The following is a 10,469-nucleotide window of genomic DNA, read 5'->3' on the forward strand; positions in this document are numbered from 1 at the left end:
AAAAAAAAAAAAAAAAAAAAAAGGCGTGCAGGAAGCGTAGAGTGGCCACCAAATGTTTGCGACAGCGATTTCTTCTCTCCCACAGACAGAAGGAGGATTTGCGCTTGCTGAGTGTGGTCGGAATGCGCGGGAAATGATACCACAAACACCACTTCAATAACGAGTTTTTGCAAGTACCGATCCTGAGACGTGATGACAGAACAGAGCAGAGCAGCAGCAGCTCTTACTTTCTACTTCTGCCTCCTGCCTCCTGCAAGTCAACCCTGGTGAGCCGCTCCTGCTTACTGGCAAGGACCGGAACTCTGTTGCGGCAACAACCCTCGTGTGCCACTGCTCGCACCTGCAGCTTTAGGTCCGATAGGTCGGGTAAAGGTAGGTGCTCACTTGGCTCGTGCACTACGATCGTGCTGCTCTTGCTGCTTGTTGTCTGTTTTCTCTCCCTCAAGGTACCCAAACCCTCTCCCAGCATGGAATCAACGGTCAGAAAGAGGAAAGCACAATGACAGACCCCCTGGTTGTGACTTCCCGAAAGATGTAGGGTCGAATGTCGGGCCAATCTGTGGCAAGGTATCTGTAAATGGGCGGAACCTTCCAGTTGTAAATCTCCAACGCGTAATTGCCTAAAGGCCACAGGTTGAGGTGCCGTAACGTGTAAGGCAGGTAGGTTCGTTCCTTTGATGGTTTCCCCAGTCCGTGAGGTGCCTTCCAATCTTAACAACAGGTGCAACTCGTTGCGCAACGTGACAAGCACCTTCCACGCAAACTCTCAACTCTGCGCAACGTGGTGTCGACGTGTCGTAGCCTTTTTTTTGGTGTCGTCGCATCAATTCTCGCTCGTTGTTCTTCCAAATTCAATCTTGCTCTTCGGCTGCACATCTGCCTCTTTCTGTCTTGGAGCCTCTCGTCACCGCAAACTCAATTGCAGCCAATGTGCTCCCTAGGCTATTTTCGTGTCGACAACGCCCTCTTCGGCCAATACTGCCAAATCAAATCCTGTTTCGGCTTTCGTGCTTGTCGAATGTCGGCAAGGTCCCGTCCAAGACGCTGTCGAAGATCACCCGATGCCCTCCCTTCGGGGCTAAGCTTCAGCCCAGTGTTCCAGCTCTGTGCCGTCTGATGTCCGATCGCCGACTGCTCGCGGGGATGAGCGGGCTTCGATGCCGCACCAAGACAATCCCAAGTTGCCCCTCGAAGCTCGATAATGGGATGAAGCGAATCAGGCACTCTGAACCCTCTTCCCGACGGCAACCACCGCCGTGCTTCCCGTAGCACGTATCTGGGATCCTAATGCGATGAATCGTGACTGGCTTTTGCCTTTTGTCGCAAACTGTCAAAGCCAAAGAACAAAAATGGAACGATGGAAGAAGAGGGGGAAACAAGGTAACAAGTCAGTCAAGATTTACTTTGGTCGTTGTCTGAGTCAAAACTACCACATCGAATTCGTCGAGAACAATACTCCAAGCCGACTGGCTTGCTATGTCGCAAGGATGGGCTGGCTATTCTAATCAGCCATGACTGTGACTGCAAGAAACTCGCCTCTCTATTTGTACTTTCACATGAGCTCAACACCCTCACATTATCTCATCCCGAACATTGACTGACATACCTTACACACCACAGATAGACACCTCTTTCAGCCGCCGGGCTCCCGCCCCCGCCCCCGCCAACGCGCACGCAGTGTTTTTGCCCTCCTCTGGCCCTCCGAGCCCTGCCTTACATCTAGAGGAGCACGAGATCCATAAGCCATTCAATAGGAATCGATCCAGCGGCTCTGTCGAGACGATACGACTCCGTACCATCTTACTTGCACGGCGCCCTCCTGCATCGTAGCATCTCCGTTTGGGACTAGCGCCCCTACTCCCCTCGGCCTCGCCGCGCTTTCGCACGCCAACGTTTCTTACCTGCGGGCCGCGAGAGCTACGATTCATTCGCACCAACGCCGCGGCCCGCTTTCACCTTCGCCGACCTGCCCTTTCTTCACCTGTCCTCCTCGAGTCTGTTCAGCTTCTGCCCGTCTATGGCTACCGGGATACTTTGTACAGACCACGGCGTTGCCAATTCGCTGCCCAAGTCTCCATCATCCACGCAAAATGGCCTTCACACCATGTCACCGCTTCCGGTCACCCCCAGTTCATTCTGCGGCCCCTCCATCCCGCTTCTCTTAATCGAAACTCTGTTATGTTGAGGGCTCCGCAGCTAAAGTGCCCCAAGCCATGGCTCCTGAACCAAAACCTCATCCGGCTCTTTTGGCGCCCGCTTCCTAGCACCTGTGAACAGCACTTGTCCGAACTTTCCCATCTTTCTGGGGTCAATTCGAGGCCCTTTAGCGCGGGCGTGTGCTCTCGGCCGCAGCCTGCCGTCCGGCCGTTTGGAACCGTCGCATGGCGGCCGCGCCGGCCCCAGCTCCAGGACCCTTGGCAAGAGCCTGGATTGTGAGTCAGGATTCACGCTTGTCACTTGGGAAATGCACTCAAGTCTTGGGTTAGAGATCTGTTATTAATCATGTTGATACTAGGTTGGTCTGTATCGCTGATTCGTTAAGGCCTCAGACCAGGCCTTTTATCCGCTTCTCCTCCCCGCCCTCTTGGGTGCATCTATATCTAATATGGGGTATCAATCCTATGCTAACCGCAGTCGTGTGAAGAAACCCCCTTGCTCCGGTCCAGAAAACAAACATCCCAATGTGGCCACAAATTACAAAGACTTTTTGGAGGCGCATGGTCATTCACCTCAGGGTAAGATAAACAAAGGCATCAATCATCAATGTCTTTCAACGGGTGAATAGCACGACCGTTTCACACGTTTGTTCCAAGTAGCGGCTGTCTGGGGCTGAGAGGCGTTGTTATTGTCGTCATACTCGTATACTTCGCGCTTTCTCTTCTCGATGATACTCGGGCGGGCCGCCCTGGTCGCGGGAGTCTTTTGGCCACCTTCATCGTCGTCGCTGTCAAGCTCCTCGACGATGGAGTGCCCCTTTTTGGATACCTTTTTCTCGTTGACTCTCTCCACGTACCAGTCGAGATCGCCCTTGTGCTTGTCAATAGAAATGCCGTTTCTCTTCTTCCGCATATTGCTCCGCACCGGAGTCTCCAGCGCCAGGTGCTTGGTCGTCAGCACATACCATAGCTTGGCTTCTCGGCCGACCTGGCGGTTCTGAACGGGGAGGCCCATCATCTTGTTCGTCTCTGCCGACCTTTGCCATTCTTCGTAGGCAGCCTGCTGGGACGTGCGCCACTCTTCGAACTCCATCACCAGCTCGTCGTGATCACGGGTCATGGCCATGGGGTTGCGTTCTTCCTTTTCAAAGTAGCGTGTATCGGGCTTCAGGTCGAATGCTTGGGCAATCTCGAGGAGATCGAAGCAGCGATCCATGCACCACAAGTGCATGTAGCCCGCGTTGTGGTACGGATCATGCTGCTTCCCCGAAGTTTCGGGCCGCTCGTCGAAGCAGACGCGCCAGAAGCCTTTGAGGATGGTACCCTTGTAAGCCGGGCAGCCTGACCAGCGGCACGCGCGTAGTCTGTCGTCGCCCACGCGCGTCTTACAACCGTGGGGGACGTTTTGGATCCAGAGGGTGAGGGGTAGACCTTGCTGCTTCCGCTCTCTGATGTAGTACAGGATCTGCTCACGGGTGAAGCGCAGATTCGGCAGCAGCTCGCCCTCCTTGTTGTATTGGAACATGGGCTTCGTGTGGTCGTGGCCACCCCAGGCCGTGGGTGCTTCGGGGAGGGAGTCATACCAGTCTGATACGTCCACGTCCTTGGCCTTGGCGGGCTTGGGAATACGCTTGAGGATCTTCCCATTCACGACGGGGGTTGTGAGGTCTCTGGATGGAGTGTGAGCTGGAGTCAGGTATGATGGGGGGTTGGGAATGCCGGCTTCAAAGAGGCCCTGTCTGTTGAGGATACTGTAGGGAGTCACGTCTGTCGGTGCGGTTGACAGACTGCGGCGATGGATGAAGTCGGCAGGAAAGGGGGGTGATCTGGGCTTGGGGTGCACCAGTCTCGCCGTGGCGACGGCGGCGGGAGTGGAAGTGGTAGCAGGCACACTGCGCGGGATGGACTGTGGAGTGGTCAGAGGGGTGAATAGTGGAAGGGAATAAAGGAATTTTACCGATTCGTCGTCGTAGTTGCAAGAGACTTGACCGGCGGCTGAAACTTGTGCCAAATCAGGGACCAAGGGAGCGAACTCGGGCTTTGGGGTCAGATGATGTTGAGATTGCGGCGGTGGAGGGGCGGTAAAGACGTCGGTAGTGGTCTTTGGTGAAGGGTGAAAGAAAGCCGCCGAGGAGGCGGGCTCCCGTTTGACATTGCTGAAGGCGAAGCCGTCAAAGTTGGGGGCTTCTTGCTTGACGTTGGCAGGGCTGTAGGATTCGAGGCCGTCATAGGTAACCGTTTCCCTATTGGAGTCGTCGAAATCAAAGGTATCGAGGTCAAAGACTTCGCGGGCGTCTCTGAGTACAGAAGACGGGTGGTCACCGCACGGTTGCTGGTAGGCAAACATGTCGCGGGGAGGAGGGGAGGCAAAGAGATCTTTACCACCACCGCCGCCGCCACTGCCAAGCCCCGCAGCCGAGTTGTTGTTCAGGTCCCATGCCGTGTCACCACTGGGCTCGAGGCCGTCGAAACAGGGCCAGGGAACGCTCGGCGGGGGAGAGGGCCACGATGTGCCGACGCAGGGTACTGCTCCTGGGGCCGGAGTCGGGGCCGCTGTGGGGAGTTGGAGGGCTTCGGCGATGGGACCTTCGAATTCCTCGAAGAGGGCCTGGAGCTTCGGGTCGTCGACGAAGGGCGTAGGCTCTTGCCTCAAGTCTTGTTGGAAGTCCTGCTGAAACTCTGGCTTGAATTCCTGTTTCAATTCTGTCGGCTCTATGCTCGGTAGCACAAGAGCTGTGGCGTCTGTGGTGGGAGGTGTTAGTTGGCGCTGCTCCTGCTTGAGTGGCGGTGGTGTTCCTGGCAATGTGATGAAGAGGACGTTGGGATTGATTGTCGCGACCTGCGCGGGCTTGCCCTCTTCTTGCTCGTACTTAAGTAGGGAACCATCATTAGAGTTGCCATTACCTCCGAAAAGCGAGCCGTCAGAGATTTGGCTCTCGGAGAGCTGTGATATCAAGGCCTCCTCGATGGCGGTCTCTGGGTTTTGCGCAGTCTCTTCCTCGACTTCAGGGACCGGCCCTTCAACGCAAGCGTCGTCAAAGTTGAAAAAGGAGTCTGCGTCACCGTAGGAGTCGCTGCCGTAGTTGAAAAGGGTTCCCGGGAGCTGGTCTGGGCTGAACGTGTCCATCACCGGGGTGGACAGTATCATGGCCATTATGTCTCTGAAATTGTTCTTGTAGCTTTACGAATGGAAGTCTGTGGTGCTGTTCTTCCCTTTCTGCTTGACTTTTGCTGCTGTCCTCTTCGAAGATGAAATGAGAATCCAAGTGGTTCGTGTAGTTGAATAGTCTGTACTTGAACGACCCGTGGTCGAACTTGTCTGTAGTTAAAGGTGAGTATATACGACGCAAATGTGAAAACGAATCGAATGTCTAGATAGGTAGTCCGAGGTCGGGAAGAGTAAGGATGCTGTGGAGGGTGGGCGCACAACACGATATATAGGCATAAATGTGGTAGTCATCCCTTCCACAGTGGCAGAGCAACCTCGAGGTCAATGAAGAAGGACGTGCATAAAGAGACTCGATGATGGACAACGGGGACGCGGGGAGGCGGCATTGTTCGATGTGTTTGAAGATTGTCTGGCTGACAAAGGTTGGTATTGCTATTATAGATACTTGATTGGTATGGATAAAGTGCGAAAAGAAGAAAAATTACGAGAACAAGACGCTGGCGGAAATAGACAAGAGGCTTAGCCTTGGGAGAACAAGAGATGGGCAACAAGAGATGGGCTCCTCTTGTTCTTCAACAATGGCCTTCTTAGACTCGAGCTGGGCCAATCCAGCTTGGTGCTATGCATAGATGTTCCTATCTGAGTTTTCGTCAGCGACTGAAGCATGATCAAGATGCTAAAGAAATGATTTGGTGATGATTTGATATCAGGAGTAAAATGCTCGTTTCTCGACAGTAAATTCCGAACAGGTCTGTGAATAAATGCTTTTCTCATCATTTGATGGGTGTGAGGGTGAAAATGAAGTAAATGTTTGACATACCACTTGACTAGGTTCGACGAATCATGAGACGGATCACCTCAAGTTTGCATGTCTGGGTTAGCTAGGCGCAGCGAGACTGGGAGCGTGCCGTCAACTTCTGATAGCCCAGAGTCCCAAGCCTCGTGCGTCCCGTGTCGCATATGGAGCAATCGACACCACGAGATGCAGACTTCGAAAGGCCTGTCCTTGATCGAGGAGTTTCGGCCGTATCCGCGCCGGGGAATGAACCCGTGGTGGTGCGAGGTCGATGACCCTCGACGGCGGGCGGTAAACGAGATCAAAGGCGCCTTTCGCCTGACCATTCGTCATACCATGCCGTACGGTAAAGGAAGTGCCAGGGGATGAAAGAGCATCTCGGTCCCTGAATGGAGATGATGTCTACCGCCTCACGTTTCGAGGTAGGTGTGACTGCGATCCCATGCTCGCAAATGAGCGTGACACCACCGGCTAGAAGCCGATTGCTGCGTGCGCTGGGTATTTCATCATGATGCGATCCTGGACTCCCAGCGTCAAGGACGGCAAGCAGGTGATGAAAAGGGAGATAGAAAAATTTATTTGATGGATAAATAAGCGTCGAGGACGTTGCCAAAAAAGGTCGGCGACGAATGAGAGGGCCCCGCAGCCCTGTTTTGGTCCGTGCGTTCTCGACGCCGTTGGGAGGAATGGACGAACCCCTGCTCCTACCTCAGGGTGTTTTTGACACTATTCCATTCTGGGAAGAGCATCTACGCTCGATCGGGGTACTTGGACGAGCCATCGATATCCCCCAAGGAACATCGAGTGAGAGAATCTTTCTTGATCACGCTTTGGAGCCGGGGAGGGTGTTTGTGTGTTACCGAACCACCTATTAGTTTGGGCTTACTCTAATTCCATACCGTGTATGTCTATGATCTATCACTCTTCCCTCAAAAGCATCCCGTATGCCCACCTGGAGAACTCTATCGACTTCGCGTCTACAAAGGTGGTAGTGAGGTCTGCAGTATATATCGCCGCAGGCGCCCAGAGGAGGAAAGCCAAAAAGATGGCAAATACATAGGATGTCTGACTGTCTCCACCACCGACAAGACCTACAGTCCAGCGACCAAGGACCAAGCCTAATGAATAAAGAAGAGGGCCGTGGATCATGTATAGCGAGAAAGAGATCTTGCCCATGTACTGAGAGAAACGGTTCGTGAAGAGAATCTGCAGGAACTCGGCATGGTCGACGACGAGCACTGTCAGCACTGCACCGACTGGTATGATAAGGCACTCCTGGTATCGTGCTGGAACTAAAGATACGAGCGTCACGTAGCCGGGTGCCTGCGCTGCCTGCTCCATGTCCTCGGGCATGCTGAGCAGCCAGAGCGAGATCACGAATGACACGAGCCCGACGGCACGTCCAAGAACGCGACGAGACAGTATGCTGCCCCTCTTCGACGTCCGATGCGCGTCCCCATCCAAGGGTTGTGGTTCGGGTCGCGGGGCCAACCACCGCCATTGCCTTTCCTCGAGCTCGAGATGCAGATCGCACAAGAACATGCCGCTGAGGAACAGAAACATCCCAAAGTAGACAAACAACCATTCGAGATAAATCGCCAGGCCAAGCGCGAAGAACATCCTCACCCTGTTGCGTACTCTCGTGAAGGCCGATAGAAACATGAACACCACCATCGAGCTGATGAACTCGAGCGGAATCGTCCACTGGTGGGGATCGTATATCGGTTCCGGTATGTCGGAATCGGCCCGGACATGGGGCTGGCCGATGGGATCAGTAACCAAGGTCTCGGCCATCAAATAATGCCGCAGCTGGCCCCAGAGAGAGTCAAAGTGCGGCGGAACCCTCGTCGGATACGCCACGCCGGGTAAACCCTGGTCGGGGAACATGTTGAGCCAAGTCATGATGGCGACAACGAAGCTAACTACGGCGGCGGGGAGGAAGAGCCGGGTATGGCGCCGGAAGACCGAAGATGCGATGGCCGAGCCTGCCTTGTCGAATTCCCCCCGGCGAGCCAACGTCAGGACGCGATGCGATATTGTGTAGCCGGACACGACGAAGAAGACGGAGACGGGAGCGAGGCCTGAGACGACGAGCCGGAGGATAGGAAGTTGGTACAGCCACCATCGCCGAGGTGGGTTCGGTGTCCATGCTAGTTGGATGTCCCATGAGAACCACACCAGACCGCAGTGAACGAAGACGACACATAGCGCTGCAATACCTCGCAAACCGTCTTTGACAACATGTTAGCCCGGGCAGGTAGAGATGACGAGGATAGTTCTTGTTTACCTAGCCAAGCTGTAGAGCGAAGTGGCTTTGCCTTGGTTTCTTTTGGTCCAAGGAAACTTGGTACCAAGAGGGAGGCAGCTTTTGAAACTCTTCTCCAGGTATCGTGGCGCCGTGTGTTGATGGGAAGTAGCGAGCCTTCTGCCTCTAATGTTGAGTCATCCTCTGCCTGATCGACCACGGGCTTGTATTCTTTGCTCGAATCGAAATCTCCCAGTGGAGCGTACGCGTGCCGGCCGTCCATATCGTCGGAGTCGAAGCGTGGTCCGGGGGAATGACAACAGTGTGACTATACCCAACCGAGCCTGCTTTGAAGGGTGGCTGAGCTGAAGCTATGGAGGAGAGGGAGGAAGTCTGAACTTATCACGTCCGGCACATGTGACTGCCAGTGACGATGATGAAAGAAAGCAGGCGGTGTAGGAGCACGTAAATGGTGCTCGAGAACTATTGCAGTGCGAACTGGGCACACAATGGGTGCAAGTCACTACTTTAAGAGGGACGAGACCGAGCTGCGCAGCCACAGCAGCGTGTGGTGGGCTTCCTAGACGAAGTAACCCCCACCATGTTTTACTCGTCCGGTGAGAAATGAGCAAGTTCCATAAGCGGTAATTCCAGAGAGGCGTTTCATGATCAGCAGAGTTCGAGGTGATCCGGAGGGAAACGAGTTCAGATGACCCCTGGGAAGGCTAATCGCGAGACACGGGGTATTCTTATTCGTCGACCCGGGGCCTCGGGATTCGACCTTTGCAGTTTGCACTGCCTGGGAGGTGTCACGACCAATATGCGTGAAGTTGAATCCATGTTGATGGCAGTAGAGAATGCAGAGTTGGAACTTGGGATTGCGGGCTTGCGTATTGCAAACAAGCTTTGAATGCCGCGTGGTATCCACGATTGGCACTGGATACCTTGTAATATGCTTAAACCCGCCCACTTAGGTCGAGGCAAGATGTTCTCAGGTGCTCGGTAGAGACCGAATGATTTGGAAAATCTCCCGTCGTCTGATGTGAGTTCAATGTGTCTACTTGGCTGGCGCAGCATCCGAAAGCGGCCTTGAAACGGTGGTGCGGTCGATCGTCAACGTGTGATTAGTGGGCTGCCGGTCGCACTGACTTGACCGTGCTGGACGGTCGCACTGAGCTCAGAAGATCATAGTAGCTCATGTTATCCGTTGTGGATGGAAACAATCTTGATGTCTTATAAGTGACTGAAGCTTGACGTTGAAGGAAGTTTGAAGACTTGGCTTAGCTGGGGACGACGGGTGGGAAGAAGTCAAGAAGCGTGGGCTTTCAGCCACAACCCATGTGCCACACTTGTTCCAGCCACATACGTGAAGGTTTTGTATCTGCCAATGAAATCTTCTACATCTGATTCTCTCAAGTGGTCCCCAACAGAAAGAGAAAAGGAAGCTATTTTAGTACTAGAAGTAACGATTTTTTTTTTTTTTTTTTTTTTTTTTTTTGAATTCAGCATAGAATCAATGTTCGGCGACGAGAGCCATCCTGGTGACAATGACTTAAAGACCTGTGCCTTCATCCGTCCGGCGGCCGAATACCGATCAATGATGACCTGCCTTTCCCCAAAAATTGGTGCCCACCAGCTGGGATAGAAACCAAATAAGGCTAGCAGCGAGACATTCGCGGACGGACGCTGCACCGCACTGCATTGCTGGAGAATTCCACTGGATTAAGCTCTCAAGCTCTGGAGAGTTGAGACGGTCTAATGTGGTCCCTGGATGCAGGCCGGCAGAAATAACTCAATATTTCTTGGTGTTCTGGCCTTTTTCTTCCGATCATCCACTTCTGGCCAGTGGCCACTGATGGTGGGTGCTGCGAGTGTGTGCCATTCCGTAATGGTACGTGATGATCACCACGCAACTGGGAGGGGGGGAGACTTGCCTTGAAAGCGAAGACCGAAGAGGGGTGAGTGGGTGATGCTCAGATGGGGCATTGGGAATGTTGCAGGGCATGGCAGTTGGAGATTCTGTTCCCGATCGGGTATGCCTCCGTCGAGCGCCCTGGGGCCGATTTCCTGATTTCGGGGTTTCCTGAGCGGCCACATCCCGGG

General features: G+C 53.9%; 3 protein-coding genes across 3 annotated transcripts; all 3 read right to left on the minus strand.

The window, feature by feature from the left end:
- Window positions 1–1,607: 1,607 nt before the first annotated feature.
- On the minus strand, window positions 1,608–1,928 carry CCOS01_12327 (uncharacterized protein; the record flags this gene model as incomplete). The annotated part of the gene is made up of 1 exon (XM_060460476.1): window positions 1,608–1,928. One exon carries the CDS (start codon window positions 1,926–1,928, stop codon window positions 1,608–1,610), a length of 321 nt encoding a protein of 106 aa, XP_060308524.1.
- Window positions 1,929–2,760: 832 nt separating this feature from the next.
- Window positions 2,761–5,310, minus strand: CCOS01_12328 (uncharacterized protein; the record flags this gene model as incomplete). The annotated part of the gene is made up of 2 exons (XM_060460477.1): window positions 2,761–4,062; window positions 4,114–5,310. The coding sequence occupies 2 exons, from the start codon at window positions 5,308–5,310 to the stop codon at window positions 2,761–2,763; spliced, it is 2,499 nt and encodes an 832-aa protein (XP_060308525.1).
- A 1,729-nt stretch (window positions 5,311–7,039) lies between these two features.
- Window positions 7,040–8,649, minus strand: CCOS01_12329 (hard surface induced protein 3; the record flags this gene model as incomplete). Its single annotated transcript, XM_060460478.1, has 2 exons — window positions 7,040–8,352; window positions 8,409–8,649. The coding sequence occupies 2 exons, from the start codon at window positions 8,647–8,649 to the stop codon at window positions 7,040–7,042; spliced, it is 1,554 nt and encodes a 517-aa protein (XP_060308526.1).
- Between the last annotated feature and the right edge of the window lie 1,820 nt (window positions 8,650–10,469).

Source organism: Colletotrichum costaricense (genome assembly GCF_030867565.1).
Source record: "Colletotrichum costaricense strain IMI 309622 chromosome Unknown Scaffold_15.1, whole genome shotgun sequence".
NCBI classification, from domain to species: domain Eukaryota; kingdom Fungi; phylum Ascomycota; class Sordariomycetes; order Glomerellales; family Glomerellaceae; genus Colletotrichum; species Colletotrichum costaricense.